Consider the following 21,698-nt stretch of genomic DNA (forward strand, 5'->3'; position numbering starts at 1 on the left):
TTCAGAGTCACATCTATAGGAAGCTCTGCAATTCACATTCACTAAAGTATTTATTTATCCAAATCCCTTTAGTTTTGACATCAAGATCTAGAGAACCTACCACTTGCATCAATAAATTGTTTCAACACTTATTCATCTTCCCGATTAAAGCTGCACGGTTTACTTTGAAGCTGAAATTATTTACCTTAAGTTTCAAGTCATTCATTGTTATTTTGAGTTTCTTGAACAGATAAAACCTAATGGCTAAGCACTAGCTAGCCTCTCCCAGGCTAGCACGGGGGTGCACATGTGCAGCCTCGGAATACTGGCCCCAGTCCACAATCTTCTTTCTGATAAAGTATTCCTCCCCTTTCTGTTACATTAAGAACACACTACCATCAAAAAGTTTTTTTCTTTTAACTTCCTTATAACTTAGTTTTACTACTCTTCCTAAAACGCCGATACGATGTACGTAGCACCAAAAGACCGCCCTTTATCAGAGAATAAGATTAGATTTTGTTTGATTTTACCTACCCCCCCCCCACCTGACACCACCACCTCCCTCACAGCTTGCAGCGGCTTTTCATTATTTCAGTCACTTAAATAACTCTTAAATAACTGCGTTGCTACTACCAAGATCCTCCCATTTGTCACCTCCAGCTACTGTATTAGCTGCACACTTCCATTTGCCTGCACCTCCCCCCATATTCTAAGAATAAGAAAATCAAAAGCAGGCCACAATTTGCCTGGGCTCCAGTTAATTCAGGTTTGCCAATTTAAAAATATTTATTAGATGTCGCTTAACAGTCACTTAGTTTATTAATGGCCCAGCAACTACAATGTAAGTGCATGCACAAATTCCTCCAATACACGGAACTGAAACATTTATTGTTTGCAAGAAACTAAAAATGTTCAGCCTTAATCATCTTCATCTACTATACCTAAAGTGTAATTCCTTTTGTTTTCAAAGTACTTAAATAAATCTTAGTCTTTGGTCCTGTAAGCTCTAGATTTTTTTGCCTTAATGGTAAAGAAATAAAATTATTAAAGAAAAAAAAAGAAGTTGCACAACTGACTTTGTTCTTGGTATGTGTTCCTTCCTCCAGCAGGGCTACTTCAAAACAAGGATTTTATCACTCGAAAAAACATAATAAAATTTTAACAGTAATAATAATTACAATAGATCAATAGACTTAATCCTGATTTCCCAGTTTACTTAGTAAACTGTTGGGGGGAAAGCTAACACTTCATACTGTTATCGGCAAAACATAGCTCTCTGCATTATGAAAAACAAAACCATGCACTGGTCATAATAGAAGTCACTTGTTCATCAGCTTTTGATATTAGCATATCAGTAACCAAGCTGAAAAGCGTCAGTTATCGCAGTCTGGTTCCTAGCAGTCGCACGTATCGCGCAACTCAACACAACTGACTTCCTTTAAAAAGAAAAAAAAAATCAAAACATTATTTGCTTATTATAAAAAGTGATTTTCCTTCTTCTCTTGGAGGGGGCCCAACCCAGATCAAAGAACGTACTCTCTGACACACACTCAGCTGTAGTGCAATCGTTCTGCAGAAGCGTTCTCACAGCGTTTACATCCTCCTTCTGGCTGCACTCAATTTAAAGTCGGTATCACTCAAGAGCGAAGAGTTTTCGGCGCTGAAGCTGCCACACCAGCTCTGGGTCATTATGCCTCTCTCAAAATCACCTGCCTTGTGAACTGGCTGAACAGAACTCCTGAAATACAACATCCTGTGGGGGTTTTGGTGGACTGGGAGAATGTGTGTTTGCTTAAAAAAAAAACAAAAAAACCCCACAAAGATGGGCAAATTACTCCCTCATATACACTCTGAGGTTGTTTTCTTAAAACTTCCCCTTTCAAGTATTGTTAGTAATATCAACATTTCAGGATTTTTAAATTTTTTTATTTCCTGGCACTTATTCTCCCCTTGCAGAAAGGACAGTATCAAGTGCTTGCAATAACCTGATGTCCTAGGATATTCCATATTTCCACAGCCCTAAACTAAACTTCTAAAAGGTATATCAATGTCTCCACAAGAGGCAAAAAATGCTGAGCTTAAACTTCTTCAAGCAATTCAACTGTATTTCAAGAACATACCATGTTTGAGCTCCTTAAACTTGATCTTTGCGTAGTTTCTCAGATTTCTAACACTCCTTTTGCAGCTACTAGATCACCATCATATCTGTGTTTAATTATGACTATGAATCAAACAAAGCTCCAACGTAATAGTTTGTTTTAAAAACAAAGGAAATTCAACTCAATATATGAGAGGCGTAAATGAGCAATTAGCCATTGCTTTTTACTATTGAGTATTTTAATGAAAAAAACTTGTTCTTCACTGAAGTTATAATTGAAATCCAGACTCAACTTCTGGGCAAAAACAGAGGAATCAAAAGCAACATACGGCAAGCAGAGCATATCAATCTAATCCCATTCCTTAGTACTCAGTCTCATCACCATCAGGCAAGGCAAGGCAAGTGTAGCAGTTTTTCAAAGATTTTTAAACTTCTTTACTGCTGAAGTGGGGCTGGAGTGCCTTGGAAATGCATTCTGTAGCCCAAAGTCTTCAAAAGACAGAAGTAAAGGTTTTTGAAGGTGGGGTGGGTTGGTGGGGTTTGGGTTTTTTATAAGCATAAAGCTTATAAAAAGCTTATAACAACTACAGTTGCTTATATGGTGCCTTTGAACCTTTAAGTGTTAACAAGATGGGATTAATGGCCAATATCATAATTGTGGAAGGGTTTTCTTTGTTTGTTTTTCTTCTTGCTGTTTGGGTTTTTTGCTGTTTGTTTTGTTGGGCTTTTTTCCCCAGAAACCAGCACACACATTTGCAAATGGCTCTCAAGACTTCCATCCCTCAAAGCAGCATCCTCACTTAATTCTTAGAGGGACTGCAGGATGGCCATGCCTCTTCTCCCAAAAGGGCAGGCTCGCCCTCAATAGAGACTTCAACTCCTTGTGCAAGTGAGAAATGAATATTTTGGGCAGGTGCTGCAAAGAAAAGATGTGATGCTTCTGTCGTTAGTGACCTAGGTCTTTAATATAGTGTCTGTCCCAAGAGCTTCCTGAATGACTTTTTCACAGCAGGGACAGAAGTGTCTTTCAGTGTCTGACATAAAATAGGATTTAATTCTAAAACTTCTCAACAAATATTCTGCACAAGACTTCTCTCGGCCAGGTTAGTTAAGTAGATTTAAATCAAACTAGACTAAAGATCTCTGAAACAGGTTACTTAAGGGATGCTGCTTTGAGTTAACTGGAACTGAACCAAGCGTATTTAGCGGTAGCCATGTACCTGGTAAGCTTGTTTTCTGCCTGTTAAGAGTTTTAGGAAGAATCAAGTCTTTCATTTACAGAACTGAAATTCAACTTCAAAGCACAAGCTCCATTACGAATTGTGCAGTGTAATACACATCTTAACCCTAGTGCTTCTGAACGCCACAACCACTCCAGCGAAATGTCCGTTCCTCTAGCTGAAAGCTCCTGCAGGTATTTCTTTTCTTGTGCTCTGGCTAGCCTCTATTACATTTCTAAAAGAAACATAGTGAACGTAAGGGGAACTAGCCAAGGCAAGCACAAACACAGTAACTGTACAATATTTTAATGGAAGTGTAGGAACATACATAGAGAAGACAAGGAAAGAAACACAAATTACTCCAAGCAGCTGACAGAGACCTAACCTGACCTTGCCGTTTGCAGAGCCTGGGAAATCAGCAAAACGCCGACTCAGGTTCTGAGTGACCTTGTACAAAGTAAACAGCTAGCCCACGTGGTATTTCAAAATTGAAAACTAGAAGTAGAAAAAGGGAACAGCCTTCAACTCTTGGCACTTTTTGCCCACTATGAAACTAAGTTACTTCCTGCATATTTCCCCTCAGAAAAGCCACATCGAGTAAGATACACATGTCTGCTGCTTTGATGGCTCCCATTTTCAGAGCAGCAGGAACTGGACAGGAACTCCGGGAGCTTCTCTTTAGGCAGACACAGGATGCAGTGGTTCAACACCTCTCAAGTGGTTGTACCAGATTTCATTGATACAGAACAGCTAGCCCCTTCTCCTAGAGGTCTTTATGCTAAAAAGAAAATAAAGCCTGATTTATAAAGGTAAAGCAGTTAGCACATAAAACAAGTACACTGAAAAAGCGGAGCATTAGCTCGAGCAATTAAGAAACCAGAACAATCACCCTGGGAAGCAGCAAGAGATGCCTCCAAAAGCTGATCTCACCGAATCATACAGGCTTTCCATAAACCCCAATTCCAACTGCACTGATCCTGAAGCTGAATGCAAGACCTTCAGACAGTTCAATCAGAGGTCTTTGGCAGAACAGACCTTCCATGAAGGAGAAAGTTTTCTGGCCTCTTCACAGCTCTCCAGCAGGAAAGACTGCTGCTGCACAGCTGGAGCACCAGAGGCCAAAGCTCCTCAGAGGAGATCTCACACACAGCTTAAGCACTGAAAACATTTAGTAGGACAAAGGATGCAAACACCTTCCTGTGCCTTGGGAAAAAAAAAAAAAAAAAAATCAGTTCCTTGAAAACTGAGCTGGGAGAAGACAGCAATGTTCATTTCTCTCAAAATCACAGCCACAGCAGCGCTGGATTCAGACTGAACTGGAAGTCAGAATATCTTGAAAGTTTAGTGATACTGGAAGGGAAAGATAATCCAGTGAGGATCAGGAGCTGGTGCTCAAGGTCCTAAGAGACTCACTGGCAGAGCAGTATCAGGAGTATCAGCTCACCAGCTCTCGGGAAAGGGCTGTCTGGGAAGTGATAAACCTGATCTAGACAGAAGCTCGGAAAGACTAATTTAATTCGCAAAGTATTCCATAGATTATCGTATGTATGGCTTTTGAATAAGACCAGCGTAGCTAAAGAAAGCGTGGATCATTAGAACTGTTTACATTTTTTCTCCAAGTTTCAAAGGACTACTAAGTGAGAAGGTGAACAGCATCTTATCAAGAGTCAAGAATGGGCTAAGAGATAAGAAACAGGATTTGTATAAACGACCAAATCCAATCTGTGGCAGGCAGAAGGTTAGCAGTGCTGCACCACAAGGGACCATGTAGTTTCTTCCCCTCTCTAACCACCCACGCACATATTCAGGATACGAGCCTGAATATGGCTGGGGAAGGACATTTCCCAGTCCAGTTCTTTCTTGTAACACAATGGAAGTGTCTGCATTGATGGCGTAACCCAATGCAAAGCTCAGTTTCCTCAAGATGCTGCGTGAGGCTCCTCGGCAAATGGAAAAGTAAAGGAAAAAAAAATCACACAGAACCACTGGGCCTTGTAGTAAAGTGGTGTTTATTAAAAATATCTCAGCTCCCATGTTTTTTAATTGTGTATTTGTAAAAACATCCAATTAATCTTTAACCTACGGAATTATCCATACCCCCTGAAAAACCGAAGTTACAATTAATGAATACATACAGGCACTGGAGCATTTAATTAATGGCTTGGAAGGAGGTAAAGAGGAGGCAGTGATATCTTTAACAAAATAATATTTATGCTATCCAAGAGGAAGCCAGGGAATTTCAGACAGATTCAACTGAGGTTGCTGGGCTGTGCAACAGCAGACAAGGCTCGACACACAAATGCCAAGTAAAATACAAAAGCAAACAGGATCATTGCAGAAGGTTTCAGTTAGGCACTCCTTGAGGAAAGACTTCCCTGGAAGAGTTCAGTGGGGACCTCTGCGCAATCACAGCTTTAATCAGCAGAACAAACATCACTGACAAGACGTTTGACTACAAGGAAGAATAACTAATGCAAACAGTAGTTGTTGTGTAATTGCAATGGCATAGCCTCCGTCTGGAATACATTTTGCAGTACGGAAGCTACCATCTCTGAATAAAAACACCAAACACAAACAGAGTTCAGAGTCCGACAGACCAATGGAGAGAAGAATTTTGTAAGAGATTTACAAAGCAATTGTTACCCACAATGGGAGAAAGATGATGAAAAAATATCATACAACAGTTATGGCAGGGAAGATGCAGCACACTGCAAAGAAAATACTTGATCATTTATATAATTTGCTTTACTGACACAAGATATTCTCAAAGCAAAGAACTTCAAACTTCTGTGAAAGAGGTGACACCTTTATACAGACAAGAACACCCAGAGCAATGAACAGGTAATAATGAAAGGCATCTCAGGTGTGATGTCCAGATCCCATCCAATTCCAGAACTTCTGACTAAGCCATCTCCATAGCTCCCTGCAGACAATCCCATCAACATGCTTTCTGCCTTCAGCTCCAAGGACGGCTTCAGACACACCCAGGAATTCAAAGGACTATATTGTTCACATCTGCAAGAAGTGCTCCCAGTTGCATGTATGTTTAGTAAAGGTCCCCTCTGCTTAAGTACTGTGGGAGTTTCCCCTGAAAAAAGGGCCAAAGCCAAATATTTTCCCCTTGTAGGAGTTTTCTAAACTAGTGAGAAGCACCACAGCCCTCAAAGCTGTGAGGATCTCACAGCATCTTCCTCCCACCTGAAATACAGAACTACAGAGCAGCAAAGCAATAGCAGCCACTCCCCAACATCAGGTGTTGGGTTTTTGGTTTTGTTTTCAATATATATACTGTACCTTGGGCAATGTCAAATGCTATTCAAGATATCATAAAATTGAAGAGCTTAATACAGAATTTGGACAATTGGAGATGAATCCACAATCGTAGCAAGCAGAATAAACATCTGTGTTTATTTTAGGCTAATATGGTGGAGAAAAGAGTTTAATTTCATAACCACACTGGGAAGCATGTAGTGGAACTAATGGGCTTTTACAAGGGATTTTACAACCCCCGAATACGAAACTCTGGGCTTTAAGAGACTTACGCATGCCCTGATCCATTAAATACTGCCCTAAATCACTCCCCACAGACTACTGGGTAGAGAGGGCACTCCTGACAGAGCTCTTCAGAGGCAGTAATACAAACACACAGAACCAAATTCATTAAAAATTACTAGTGATGCACTAATGACAGACTGGTTTAATACAGTAGGGGCGGGTGAAGTGACGGGGGACAGCAGCAAGACAGAGGAGTAACCAAAACGAAATACCCATCACCAGGCTACTCTCCATTTTACCCTTCTCTTTACCTCCTCTGGAAAATCCAGTGAATCACTGAAATACCTAACAAGTGAGAAGAATCTCCAAGGCAAAAATGTAACAGTTTGAGCCAAACCTTACAATAAAAGATTCATATTCTCAAGCTATCTCAGCAACACATCTCCAGTAATTATCCAAAGACAAATCACCTCATTCTAAAGTACAAGGGAAGGGACAGAAACTGCCAGAAACAAGCCAGCTGCAGATAAAACAACTGTTACCTATTAGCCTGGTCTCCCAGCGCACATCCACCAACACAGCCTCACCAGAGTGGTCTAGTCCATTCTGTTTCAGTGCCAAACACATGCAAGACGTACTGAAAACTTAAAGACAGCTCCACAAGAGATTATTTGGCACATTTTATTGCAAAGAGTGTTTCCCAGCTTGGAAAGTCACCAAAGGTGCAAGGGAAGAGGCAGCAGCATGGTCTGAATTGGATGCTGTCATTCTGTCATCGGATCACTTCAGCTGTTAACACCTCAGGTGTTTTATTGCAGCTCCCTCCTCATCAAAGCTTGCTGTTGGGAAACGGAAAGCAGCACGAAACAAACGGGAGGCTGTGCTAGGTGTTCTTGAATCCATACTGGATAAGGTACTAATGGTGTAACTTCCAGTGCCTCTGAAATCGATCTGCTCCGCACAACGCTGGAGTCAAGTACCACAAGAGAAACAAACAACATCCACGATAAAGTTTGTTTACGTCCGATGCTTCAAATCATTTGTACACTCAAACTCGGACCTGCCAGCTCCGGAGGCTGCCACATGCTCCCTGCTCCCTTTGTATCTGCCAGCTCAAACATGAAAGAAGAAGAATCATAATCCCTCTAGGCCTCCTTCAGAGAGCTGTCTCTTGGAGATACTACTGTAACAGCAGCAAATGACCAGCCAGCTTGCCAAGTTTAGCACAGACAGATCTCAGCCAGTACCAAAGAGGTTACTACGCCTTTTAATAAAATTTGGAAAGGCAGGAGAAAGTCCACCATTGCTACACCACTGGGAAAGACAACTGCACTTCTCACAGGAGACTGAACCAGCCTCCCTGTGTTAATACAAAGGTAAAGCCCGTTCTTTGCACGTTATATATGCACGTGCCAACCAGAATCAGAAAAGAGGCAACTCCGACAGCACTCTCTGTCAGGCAACGATCACTACTCTACAGAGCAAAGTAGCAAGGCTGTATATTCCGTCATTTAGGAGACTGGCATGTTCAATGTTTATGATCCACATCATCTAGTGTCAGAGTTAGTTGCTCTACATTTCAAGCCTCTAAGTATTCCAGCAAGGTGGTGGTTTTGGAGGACTGAGGTGGCATGACTTGTTACTGTATACTTTGTGATATAGAAGCTGAGGAAAGTGGTATTTGTCAAAGAAAGTTTTAAAAAACAAAATATCAGAGCAGGCGATCCTACATAAAAATGTTAAACATTAGCCTTTCGATGTTTATCCTCCCTCCTTAGCAAAGAAAAGTCACGTCTGCCCAGAGTTTAAGGCTGGGATTTTCAAAGAAAACCAAGGTAGGAAAGAAATATTACTCTAATTAAATAGGAATCGAACCCTTAACTCCCCCTCTTTGAAAATTCCTGCCTAAAGCTCTGCAGAAAAAGTAACCCTTGTGCTAGTGTTCCAGAGCATATGACCAAGCTAACAGCTATTTTAATTAAAAAGCACAGCCCTGCTGCCTGAAGAGCTTTTCTGCTCAAGACAAACATTTGCTTCTTAAGCTAGCTCCCAATGCCAGAGTTATTTGGTGGAGTCAGCTGTTAGCACATTGTGCTTCCCTTGAGACAAAGGTCTCCTAGATTTTAAAATAGACAGTTCACTGGAGCCCCATTTTCAGGGGAAAACAAAGCCTAAATAAATACCACTGCCATGGGAGTCTCGCCTTCCCAGCCACAGCGGCAGAAATAAAGAAAGGAGGCAAACAGGCCAAGCCTGCAACTGAAGCAGTCTAATGCAGGTCTTCCAAAACCCACTCGAGCGTGGACATACTGCGTCCCCCAAACCCAGAGACTCATCCCCCAGCTCCTGACGCAGCGCTGCAGGAGCGAGCTGTGCAAAGGACTGAACTCAACGGAGGACACAAATCTTCAATCTCTGCTGCATGCCACTCCTGAAAGGTGATTTGGGCCAAACACAGATTCACGATGAGCCTCTGAAACACTGCAAACTCTCCACAGCGAAGCAGGAGTCTTTCTCAGCCAAGAAAAACAAAAGCATTCACAGCACTTTACACTGTCATAGTACCCAAATTCTCCAGCCATCTCCCTGACACAAAGCTGCTCGGGTTACATCAACAGAGTAAAAAGGTGCACTTTAAACAAAGTCTTGTTTCTTTGTATGAATTGCAGTCTGGAAGGACTGACCAGCCTTTAAACTCTCCGATGGTTTCACTGTGTCCTGTGGAAGGAGATCCTAACCTTCCACACGACTCCACAGCCCTGGGCTGCCATCACTGCCTCTGCATCCGCTCACCCATGAGACCGCTCTGGGAATTTTAATTCCTGATCCCAGAGAAGAGGTGAGGGGGGGGAAAGCAGCTGAACAGGATTTTTTACTGGATTATTGAGTTAAAGTAGCACACTCCAACAAATACCAGAGGCAGCTCAGGGGAAGGGTGGCTGGGAGCAGGGAGAGAAGACAAAGACACCTTCCTCAGAGCACAGGGAGCCCATCAGGCTGGTTTAACTACTGCACAACGGCAGCATAAAGCAGTCTTAACATGGCACAGACATTAGCCAGGATTTCTGGCTAATTTTGACTCAAATCACACTTAAAACGCACCAAATTCTCTGGCCTACCATGCACAGAGGAACAGACTTCAATCTTTCACAAAAGCATCCTGACCTATTTCCAAGGAAAGGTGAGCTTCATTACACATCTGCAACGTGGTGCCTTGAAAGGACCCAACAAACACTGGTTCTGACAAAGGATTTAGCCTGGGACAAGATAAAGTCATCCTTAAACAAACAACAATCAGTTAACATTCAGCAACAGGAAAGATCTGGGGCAGTCTCACCAAAATACATCCAAGATTGTCTTGCCAGTTACGAATTTACAAGGTTGACAATCACTATAACCATATGAAATAGAACTCTGAAGGTGACAAAAACATTAGTGACAGCTGGAATTTCTTGTCATTGTTTCTGAAAGGCAAGATTTTATCTTTCCGGAAAAAGCAGCAAAATAAGAAAGAGAAGGCACGTACTTCAACAAAAAAGGAGCAGTGAGCTCTGTTTGAGGAGTAGGAAACAAGACTGAAAGCAAACAGCCTCTCAAAAGCTAGATTCTAGTACCAAGAAGAAAAAAATATTTTTTTAAAATGTACAGTTATGTAGTCCAGCCCACCACCTGTCAGGTATTACAAGAGGCAGATGGTTACCAAAAGGAATTAGGACAGATTCCGTTTCAGTAAAGGATGCTATGCTATTACTTTATACAAAACTATTCTTCACCAGGTGCAGTACAGCTTCTTGATTTTTCTAGTAAGGAATGAGACTGGCTTCACTATGTCATGAAGCACAAATTACATTAACAAGCATGCTAGACCGTCATCCACAGCACAGAGATTTAATAAAGACTAAACTTGCAAATAAACCAAGATTAGTTGACAAGTAAATATTAGAAAGAAGGGACTGCAGAAGAACTGTTATGAAGACAGCACATCTCCACTGTTACAGTACTTTTAGAAAATTTAACATCCTTTTGCTTTTGGCTGAGGTTTACCCAAACATGTGTTTGGGCCTTTTTTTTTTTTTAAGCTGTACACAATGTCCTCTAACCTCAAGGTCTCATTGGAAGCTTTTGATTTCCCTGGGCTATCAGCACTTATCAGGACAGACTCTATAACAGTTGTTTGCCCAGCTCTCCCCTCTTCACTCACCTTAGAGATGATTTACAATGTTATAAACCATGTTTGTGCAAATGATGGACCTGCGCTTATACAACACTTCCTTATTGCCAAGTAACACATTTTTTTATTGTAGTTTGCTCCTGGCAGCATCAGCTGCAGTTTAATCTTGAAAAAAAATGCAGCACTCGCTGCATTCACTGTGGAACCAGACAAGATTTCAGGGCATCACGGGGCATCACTTGCACACACATTCATTGGGCAAAAGGAATATTACAGATAGAATGAATGAATTCTTAAAGGCCAGCTAGCCAAGAGCTTTTCACTGCACAGGCTTCCAAGCAAAGCAACACAGAGAAAGCCCCAGACACAGCCCTCCATTGCCACGGTGAGCCTTCAGCTTCCAGAAACACCCAGATTACACTGCAGAGGAATCGCTAAGACATCCCAGGGCACAGAGCTACTGCCCTACATGTGTCAAACACACGCCAATATGAACGTGCATGGCTACTTCTGAATGACTCGTGTCGAACACCAAAACCAGCACTGTTCATTTTAAACAAGATGGTTCAGTTTACCAAAGGCTCTAACGTTCAGGGTTCAAACAGCCAAGCTGCTGTTTCCTAAAGGGTGAGACCAGTTTTAGTTCCAAACTGACCTGATTCTTGAAGTCTAGAAAGTCAATGGCCTTGAGAAGCCATCATCCAAAACCACTGCTGCACTGGTAACCTTAACTGCACCATAAACAAAGGAAATTCTCAGAAAGCCCATTCCATTAAACTGTTTTGGAAAGCCATGGGAACAGAAGCCTCGGGGAGTTCCTCTCCTTCTTTCCATAGTTTCACTGAAGGGAAGCATCCTTCATGCACACTAGGTTTTCTGGAGAGCCTGTGCACACAGAAGAAAGATGGCGCAAGACCAGGCCACAACATGGGTCTAGAGATTCTTCCCAATGCTAGCCAGTCAGAGCCCATTAGAGGTTCAGAGAGGGAACCACCACAACAGCATTGCAAAGAACTTCAGCTGTTAATCAGAGAGACAATCTACCACAAAACCAAGCAGAATCACAAGCCTGTTACCACCAAGGTCTCTTCCAGGTGAGTTGCAGAAGTCATCCCTAGTTGACAGCAGCCATCCACCCAAATCCTGTAAGCCAAGCTAAATTTACAAAGCAAAATAATCCCTTGTAGGTTATATACTCATGCTATACACACTCGTGATCTATCATATCCTCTACGCTTCAGGAATAAGCCTGAGATTAATTTACTACTGACAGATGCTAGAAGCCATAACAAGGTTTATAATTCCTGTGGTGTGGAGCAAGATTTTAGGGGTCACTGAAGGGTTGTTGCTCCACACTCAAGCTGTCTTCATGTCTGCCTTTACAGGTTTCACTTTCTGCAGACTTTAAGGACAGGCAGAGAAGCAGTACAGAAGAAAGGGCACTTGCTCGTTAAGGGGAAGACCCATTTTCTCCTATTTACATCTAGTTTCAAAGAGCTCTGCAAGCAGTGGTGCATTTCACTCTTATGAGGTTTTAACTTCATTTAAGAATATATAATTTTTTAGAGTTAGTGAGGGTTCTTAACTGGCAGCCTCCTTTGCAGTTTACAATGGGTTTACGATGAGAATGATGCTCTCCGAGAAGAGAAGCTAGAACGTGACACCTCTGGTCTCCAGTAGTCACACTCCTCACAGTAAAACTGTCTGAACTACCAGTCACCAAAGATGTTCTGGTTTCAAACATAATATTTTCTAGATACAGAGAAAAATGTGCTAAAGGTTCTTCAGAACCCGAGGAGCTAGTTCAAGCGTAGTTCCAAAACAAGTATCCCAATTACTTTATGAAAGGAAAAATGCAAATTGAGTCCATACATCAGCTTTTCAGTTTTTCAGGCTGGGTTTTTACATACGATTTTGAAAGAAGGGTAAAGCTATACTTAAGTGAAAAAGCATGCCAGCTAAGAAAAACTAGTATGACTCAAAAAACCAACCCCAAAAGCGGAGGTATTTGTTTATTTTTGAGGTATGGAGACATTTTGTGACTAAAGATGACACTGAATTTCCTGTAAGCTACTTCCTTACATCATGCATAACACTTTCTTGAAATTCAGATTTTCCCCCCCACCCCACAGACTCGGAATAAAGCAGACTCATTTACGAAGCAAAAGTAGCTGTGCTAGTCAGAGAACTCCAGATAAAAAAAAAAGTCACAGCAGGAAAACAGCAGCAAAAACATAAGCTTCCTATACATAAACTTCTTCTCTTCCCTTCCTTTCTCACACTTATGCCTTCTTTCAGATTTGCCCTTTTCTTCAGCAGCTTTACTCTTATCTACATAGGGCTCGTTATCCCAGGTTAAAAATACCCCTGTGCACTGCTAATGCACACACCTGGAATAGCAAAGCCACACTTTGTACTTTTGTAAAGCACATTCCCTCTTACAAAGTAATCCATACAAGCAGAAATGCAGCTCTGGTAGTCGAACTGCACTGTGGCTCAAGAGCCATGGGACTCGTCTGCCAAAGCCATGCACATATAAGCCTGTAATACCGCCTGGTGCAATGGGAAATTGCCCTCCATTGTGGTGGCTTTGATGCAAACAATTTTCTTTCAAGGGTTCCACTGACATCTGTCCCCCAGACTGCAGAACAAGTCACATATGTGAGCTGCATTCAGCCGTACGTGACTCCAGTTGTACACTGGGTGAAGGTCAGAAGTCCTGTATTTCATTCTCCTAAAGTGCCCCCAGCCCATCCAGGAATGTTTGCCATAGTACGTACCTGTCCATTGCGGTGGGCAGCGGCAATTGTACGTGTTCACACCGTCCACACATATACCCCCGTTTTGGCAGTTGTGATTTGGGCAGTCATCAACGTTGTGCCCGCAGACGCTTCCCTCGAAACCTGGAAAAGCAGAAACACAGCAGACTGAAATTGGCTTCCAGCCTCTTTTGAAGAGAATTCACCCTTCACACAGCTTCCTCCCTTTTTTTCCCTCAAACCCTCCCCCGTTAACCTAATCCTGATGAACCTCAATGCAGCACGCTGACCAGAGACCTTGCTGAATGCCTTTGCTGATTGCATGCAGGTCAGATTACACAGTTAAAACATTACTACCGTGGGTAGATGGCAAAGTATGCTTTCACCACCAAAAAGACAAGGGTATTTTTTATTTAAGTGACTAATGAGCACTGTCATTCAGAGCAAACAAAGTGGAGACCAAGAGATCTCATTTACCACGAGGTAAACTTGCCACTGCCCACCGGGCAGCAGTCAGAGCACCACCTAGAACAAGTTTTTCAAAAAAGTGCCTGGCGTTCATTTCACAAATACCTCAGCAGAGTTCATGTGCCTTGGCTAGGTCTAAGAAAGATGTTCTATGTTTTGAAAAAGAGCTCCCAAATCCATGATTTGTCCCTCTTCAGTGTCAGACTACTCAGCCAATCAACAAACCAGCCACCACCCAAGCAAGGCTTATATGCTAAGCCTGGGCTGAAAAGCAGAAGAGACCAGACACCCATCCCTAATTAATATCAAGGCTCCTAATGAATGTAGCCACACTGGCAAAATATCCTGGCTAGATCTTCCTCTCCTTTCAAATAAAGAGCAATGGGGACATCAGGGAAGGGAGTCATCAATAATCCATCTTCCCTTTGATCTCCTCTGCTGATTTACTTCACGCTTCGTTAAATAAACCTGCCATTTCTGCTGGATGAGCGCGCTATTTATCAAAGCACAAGTGGATACATAATAACGTGGATGAAATAAATTATTCCAGAACATAAGCGTTAATTAAAACATCAGCTCTGCCTCTTCACTGCTTTGGAATGTAATATTAACATGACACAGTCCTCTCAGCCAAAATAACGTTTTAACTCCTCTATTTTTGATGCCCTGTTCCAGACATTTCCATAACATCTGCGTCAAGTCACACAGACCCTGTGAGCAACATCTGGTCCAATGCAGATCGTGCTGTGTGGCAGATGAAACAGACTGTAAAACTCTGAAGCAGCTTCTCCAGACTGCTCTCAAGAGGCTTGAGATGATCTGCATGTATTCCTGCCTCTTGAACTTCTCCAATACTACAGGTAAGAGTCAGAAGCAAAGAGCGGTGCTGTTGCTAAGCTGTATCAAGTGCACTAGCATCCATCAGCAAGGAAGAATAGACTCAACGAAAAAAAAAAAAAGAGGAGACCTGCATTATTACTCCCTCCCTTCAAAGCCCTTCCCACCTCCACCCAAGATCCTGCAACTTTCACAACAGCAGGGAAGGTTAAAATGAGGTTATCACGGTTAGCCTGAATCCTAATGATCACAGCAGCGTCTTCCCGGCAAAAAGTGCTGAGGGACAACTACGAAGGAATACAATTAGTATCAGATCACTGTATTTAAAACCATATAAAGCCACCATGCATGACCGAAGGCTCAGCTGTAAAACACAGAGGTGTCTGATCAGCTTGCGGGGAATCATCCTCCTGACCACAGATCGCACTCATGCCAGCAACATGATCAGCATGGAAATGCACCCAGAATCACAAACTCAGAAGGTTTAAGCTCCTACCCTTCCAGCTCAGGCAATATGAAGACCTATCCTACTTTCTAGGAAAAGAAACTCTTGACAGCAGGCATTCATTTCAAACTAAGTTTGTGTGCAATAGAGTGAGATAAAGCGGCCCAATTGACTTTGAGTAATAAAGCAGCATGGAAGTCATCCCAATACTAAAACCTCACCAAGCCATCATACATTTTCACCAGCTATATCACCATCTCGGAGTCAGTCCCCAAGCACCTCATGCAAATGTAGAAAACCATTAAACCCACACTAAAAGCTGGAGGATGCCACTAGCGACAGCAGAATAGAAACAAAGAAGAGCTTACAAAAAGAACCGTGATGTAGTAAAAAGTTCAAGAGTAATGATGCACAGCCAAGTGTGCTCAGCCAAACAACATCTCCAAGGGAAAGGGAACCAGGGAGGGTTGAAATGGTGAAGATGACACTATTTTGAGTGCATAGCTGAAAAAATCCCAAGTTTCCTTTTTGGTAACTTCCCAACTCCCAAATTCCCTTTAAATTTGTCTTACTCTGAAGAACAACTTTGGCTCAGTTTCAGAACATGTAAATGCTGTAAAGACATTATTTTTGTGTTCTCTTCAAATCAAACTTATAATATTGTGAACTGTTTTACTTGTAAACAAAACCATGCTAGCAAAGTTGTGCTTTCATTTGTAAAACCGGCCCTTTACAGTCACAGTTGTCCGGGCCAACGCACCTACATTTGAGCCCGACAAGCTCAAAGCTGCTCTGAGACACGTGAGCTTTTCTTAAGCTGGGTCCCAGGATCTGATTTTGCAGTTACATAACCTGACTCTTTTCCAGAGGGCCAAAGAGTTCACTGTTTTGATGTATCTGGACACCTGACACTGTTTCCTGTTCCCCCCTGTGCTGGGATTAATATGTTGTCTTTTCCTCTCTCCCTCCAGAAGCACAGTTTGCGATACATATCCTGACTTTTGCTCTGTTATCTCCAAGCACGGCAAACTAAGGAACGAGAACCTCAAGGGGAAAAGCGTTCCCACTGCTAACAGCATGTTGTTCCTCCTCTAGCACACAGACGGATATACAAACAGATAACTTCACTCCTATGTCATCCGAAATCTCCACCCCATTCCAGAGCAACATACCAATTCCCTCCAAATCTTAATCCTTTGCCTTATTTCAACCTATAAATTACACCTCCGACTTTCTGCAGGACCAATCAGTTACGGGGACAGGAAACTATACCCGAACAAAAATGTCAAGTTATTGCCAGGTTTAGGGCCTGGTGACAAGAAATTAGGGCTGTGGGCACAGAGTGCTAAAACTGACCCGCATCATTTCAACACAAAAGAAGGTTCAGCACACCAGGTGTCCAACAGCCCCTGCCTGCACTAAACTCCTGACAGTTCAGCGTCTTGCACTAGCCATGAGGTGGGCTATTCCATGTCAGAGAGCCAGCTCACCCGGAGCAGGGAGGCATGGACACCACCCGGTACCCCCAGACCGCTGCCACGCAGCAGCGCACACCCCAGGGGAAGCTGTTGATCTCTGAACACCCTCCCGCAGGAGGCTCAGTGTGTCTGTTAGACCCTGATCGTGATGCTCACTGCGCGGGGCAGCGTGACGCTCCACTACGAACCGGCGTGAGGTTACTTCCTCTTCCCAGGAAGTGTTCCAGCTCTCATAAACAGCCTGCTCCAGCCTGACAGATTGTTTCCTGAACAAGCCCTTGGAATTCCCTAGGGTCCTTATCTTAGTTAATGGGTAATTATTTTGATGGATAACAATGAATAATCACTTTCCCAGCTAAGAGCTTCCTCTATTGACTTGTTTAACATTCCATTAAAGGTTGGTTGCCAAATGAACTCCTTTTTTGTCAAATATTTATAACTACGAGCTCATTCTTATACTTAAAGGAGTTGCTAATGCTTCAGGTTATGTCTCTTTCACAGAAGCGTTGTGTTTTGTTTTTTTTTTTTACTACAACTCTGTTACGATTGACCTAACGCGTGCATGTGTCTACACTCTTGTTTTCACCTAAATCAACAAAGCCCAGAGGAAAAATGATTATGCTAGACGGATACAATATAAGAAGTTACCTTTCATACAGATTTAATACTGACAGTATACAGAACTCTTCACTTACATGTGACATCAAATGCTGACATGTCTAACACACATTATTTCATGAATTACCTAATGCAAGATTTGGTTTTGCAAATCCACAAGTGAAGTGGGAACCTAAGAACTCAAAACAGCAGCTTGACTACACTGTACAGAAACAGTACTTGTGCTACTGTGGAAAAGGCTGCTGTGACATCTAACTCCAAGCTGTAGGTTTCTTCCACATTTTCAAGCTCTCGTTCTCATGTATCTGTATTTACAGAAAATGAAAGTCACTCAAAAGTCAAGAAGAAATCATCTACAAGAAACAAGAACCCATTTCAGGGCCAGTCCAGGAGCAACCTAATTATGTCTAAACCCTTCCTTGGGCACCGTTTCTTCAAACAGTTTCACAAGTCACAAAATGCAAAGTCATATCAAAAACCATAGCAGCAGTTCAGGATGTAACTGCCTCCTGCCTCTGCGGCCATAACCCGGAGCGATGGTAACATCTTAAGGCAGCCCAGAAGGAAGGGCTAGAGCAATTCCATTTATAGTCACAATATCATCGGCACTGCTCCAATTCAGAGAGGGAGTCTAAAGAGGAATTTCTAGTCCATAATCTTGGCACTCTCTTCCAGATGAGCAGGCCCTGTTCACATCTTCCCAGGGCGTGACAGGCCACCATTTCTCTTCTCTTTCTGTTGACCTTTCCTTCTCAGACAGAACCTTTTCCAACACTTCAGAAACTTCACTCTTCATGCTTCACTAAGGGGGAAGAAATAGCTGGGCATCTTGCCTTTATCAAAGAGTTTAATGAAAGCATTTTGGCCTCTCCAGCTTCTCCTGATTTTTGCTGTTTTTCAGATGACTAGTTTTAAAAATCAAGCTGGCAAAACAACACGGCCAACTTAAACAAATACAGGAAACACAAAAGTTAAGGCTCTCAAAGCCACATTAACTCACCCCCCCACTATACACGTTGTGTAAGAAGTCCAAAAAAGCAGATAATAATCCAAAACGTGTGTGAGCACTGTGGGTGTGTAACTGTTACTATAGTAATCTCATTTTCATTTCCTGACCATAGTTTAGCCAGCCCACACTCTTGTCTAAGGGAAAATGTGCTCCCACCCAGCCTCGTGCCCCTGTAAGAGCACCACGAAAGCAAACTGCCTTTATCAGCATTACAGGATCAAGTCCTTCAAACTTTCATCTTCCTCTCCTCTTCCCCCCACCACAATGTTTCTGCATGACATCTTAAACTCCTTGAACTGGCTAAACAGATCTGACTTTAAGAAAATTCTAAATTTCTGATCAAGTCTGTTAGCCCAGAGACACTTGTTTTACAATTTCATTTTAAAAACATGCAAAGCAGAAAAGCGATAAATTCCCTGAGAGCCACTGTTAGTTAATCTTCCTCTCCTCTTCCCCCCACCACAATGTTTCTGCATGACATCTTAAACTCCTTGAACTGGCTAAACAGATCTGACTTTAAGAAAATTCTAAATTTCTGATCAAGTCTGTTAGCCCAGAGACACTTGTTTTACAATTTCATTTTAAAAACATGCAAAGCAGAAAAGCGATAAATTCCCTGAGAGCCACTGTTAGTTAAGACACAGCATCCAGAGACACTTATTTTACAATTTCATTTTGAAAACATGCAAAGCAGAAAAGCAATAAATTCCCTGAGAGCCACTGTTAGTTAAGACACAGCATTTCCAAAGACCCTGTATGTTCAAGCACTGTTTCTTCAAGCCTAGTTAGAAACAGTTGCTTTCTCACAAAAATAAAGATGATACATTCTTCTATTTTAAGATCGACTTTCCTAAATTCTTTAAAGTCACATGCTTGCTCAGACAACCCAGAAAGCTGTTGTGCGAGCACTAGCTAAGGTTGCCAACGTACACTGAAAGCCATTTGAGCCAATACCTCAAGACAAAGGTCTCCAAAAAGGGTATTTTTCACAAGCTGAGTTCTAAATGCTCTTTCTGCGCATACTGTACCTCAAGACAAAGGTCTCCAAAAAAGGTATTTTTCACAAGTTGAGTTCTAAATGCTCTTTCTGCGCATACTTCATGAGAACGCTGACATGCTACATTCATCCTAAACAGTATATGGCAGCTACATCTTTCATGTAAGTAACAACAGAGAAATGCTTAAGGGCAGAGAGTTTACTTGTCTAGATTACCACACACCAAGCGTTCATGTGCCAAACTGCAACACACTTAAGTAGGAATCTAGTCAAAAGTATTTCCAGTCAGTCAGTTTCCCATGGACTGAATTACTCAGTAAAAAAAAAAATCAGCCTAAAAAAAACCCCGATCTGCAAAGACAACTAGTGCTGCCCTGTGGTCAGTATGACATGTGGATGGGGAGGAGCAGGACAGGATGAGACCACCAGGGCCCCAACCAGGTGACACAGGGTCATCGGCAGAGATGGGTGCCTTGGGGACTGGAGCTCAGCTTGACACACAAAACCAACACAGCCCACACTCCTGAGTGAGCACGTCACCCCTGCTGTGGATGAACTCAGGGCAGGCTCCTGAGCACATCACCCCTGCTGTGGATGAACTCAGGGCAGCTAATGGCATCAGAAAACAAGCAAATATGACTTATCTGGAGGTATCACAGGACAAAAGGTGTGTAGCAAGTTGGAAATTATATCTCCTAAGATTTGGAGGAACTGGAGAAGAAGGAAGGGAATAGAAACTAATATGTTTTAAGAATAAAGACTGAAAAGGAAAAGGCAAGTGTTAATCTTCCTTCAAGCACTGAAGTTAATTGTGGCCTTTACTGATGCAAAACCATGTACATGTAGAGGTTTATGTTCACGGAATTTGGCATTCCAAATGGGCATCAGAAGATACCACTCTAATCTCCTTAAATGTGCCATGTAGTTCTTACCCATTTGATTTCTCTGCCTCTAATTGGGGTCCAAAAATTTTGTCATTGCTAGCCTTCTTCCCTTTTCTTCCCTTCCACATTATGAAATCCTGACACTCAGAAATGAACATCTTGCAGAGCTTCCTGCCTCGCTGAGATTTCTCCCTTCACCCTTACATTACACCAATATCACACAGAAACTCCAAGAGAAGTTTCCAGAAGAACACAGACAGGAATGCAGTGACAAGGCTACAAAACCAAGCACTTTGAAGCAGCAGCATTTACCTGGCAGACAGTTGCACTCAAAGGTGAAGTCACTTGTTTGATGACAAGTTCCTCCATTCATACAGGGCGACGGGGAACACGGCACATACACGCTCTCACAGCGATGCCCTGTATAGCCTGGCTTGCACTGGCAGCGGTACGAACCAGGCAAATTGACACAGGTCCCACCATGTTGACAAAGGCCTGGTGTGGCACATTCATTCACATCTATCTCGCACTTCTGGCCAGTGTAGCCAGGCAGACAGATGCAGGAGAACTTATTTCCAGATACAGTACATGTACTTCCATTGGCACAAGGTTGGGATGTACAGGCATCAATCCACTGGCAATCCTTTCCTGTAGGATCAAGACAGAGCATTCCATTAATAAAAAGTTGTTCCTATGGAAAATAGTGTTTCCTTCATGCTACCTCAAAATGATTGGTGTACTAAATCTTAAAATCATTACAGGAGAATTTGTCTGCATTTTACAGTATTATATTTGAAATGAAAATCAATTAGTGGTTACAGTACAAAGTCATTTTATTTACACAACAGAAGCAAGATACAGAACATTGTGATTTATAAAAACAACCCATGACCTGAAATCATACTACACACTGACAGTTACTCTTCTTTTATGTTCTCTTGAAGAATGAAAGGGGTGACTTTACATGCTCTTCTCCTCAGGCACCAAATTATGGTTTTCCCATAAATAGATTTTGCTGGTCAAATTTACTTCATTTTTTCTGGAAGGTAGACTCTGAATTCAAAATGTAACAGCTACTCCAAAGCAGCTTCTGCACTCAGTTTTCTCACATGGACAACTCCACAGGATCTAAATGTCTTTCTGTTTGCGTGTAAGGAGTTGGGAGTTTGATTCCCTACCCCTCTTTGCTTTTTTTGGTCATGAAAGAATTTAGACTTCTCATTTCCTGTACTGGAGCTAG

At 42.3% G+C, this 21,698-nt stretch overlaps 1 protein-coding gene across 1 annotated transcript in view; it reads right to left on the bottom strand.

Moving 5' to 3' along the window:
- NOTCH2 (notch 2) overlaps positions 1 to 21,698 on the bottom strand; it is a gene marked incomplete at its 5' end in the record, with an annotated part of 80,136 nt that overhangs the window by 43,763 nt on the left and 14,675 nt on the right. The window contains 2 exon segments of the mRNA XM_010077586.1: positions 13,744 to 13,866; positions 20,771 to 21,106. Of these exon segments, the coding sequence (XP_010075888.1) occupies positions 13,744 to 13,866; positions 20,771 to 21,106 (459 nt within the window).

The sequence above is a fragment of the Pterocles gutturalis genome, unplaced genomic scaffold, assembly GCF_000699245.1.
Source record: "Pterocles gutturalis isolate BGI_N339 unplaced genomic scaffold, ASM69924v1 scaffold2658, whole genome shotgun sequence".
Taxonomy (NCBI): domain Eukaryota; kingdom Metazoa; phylum Chordata; class Aves; order Pterocliformes; family Pteroclidae; genus Pterocles; species Pterocles gutturalis.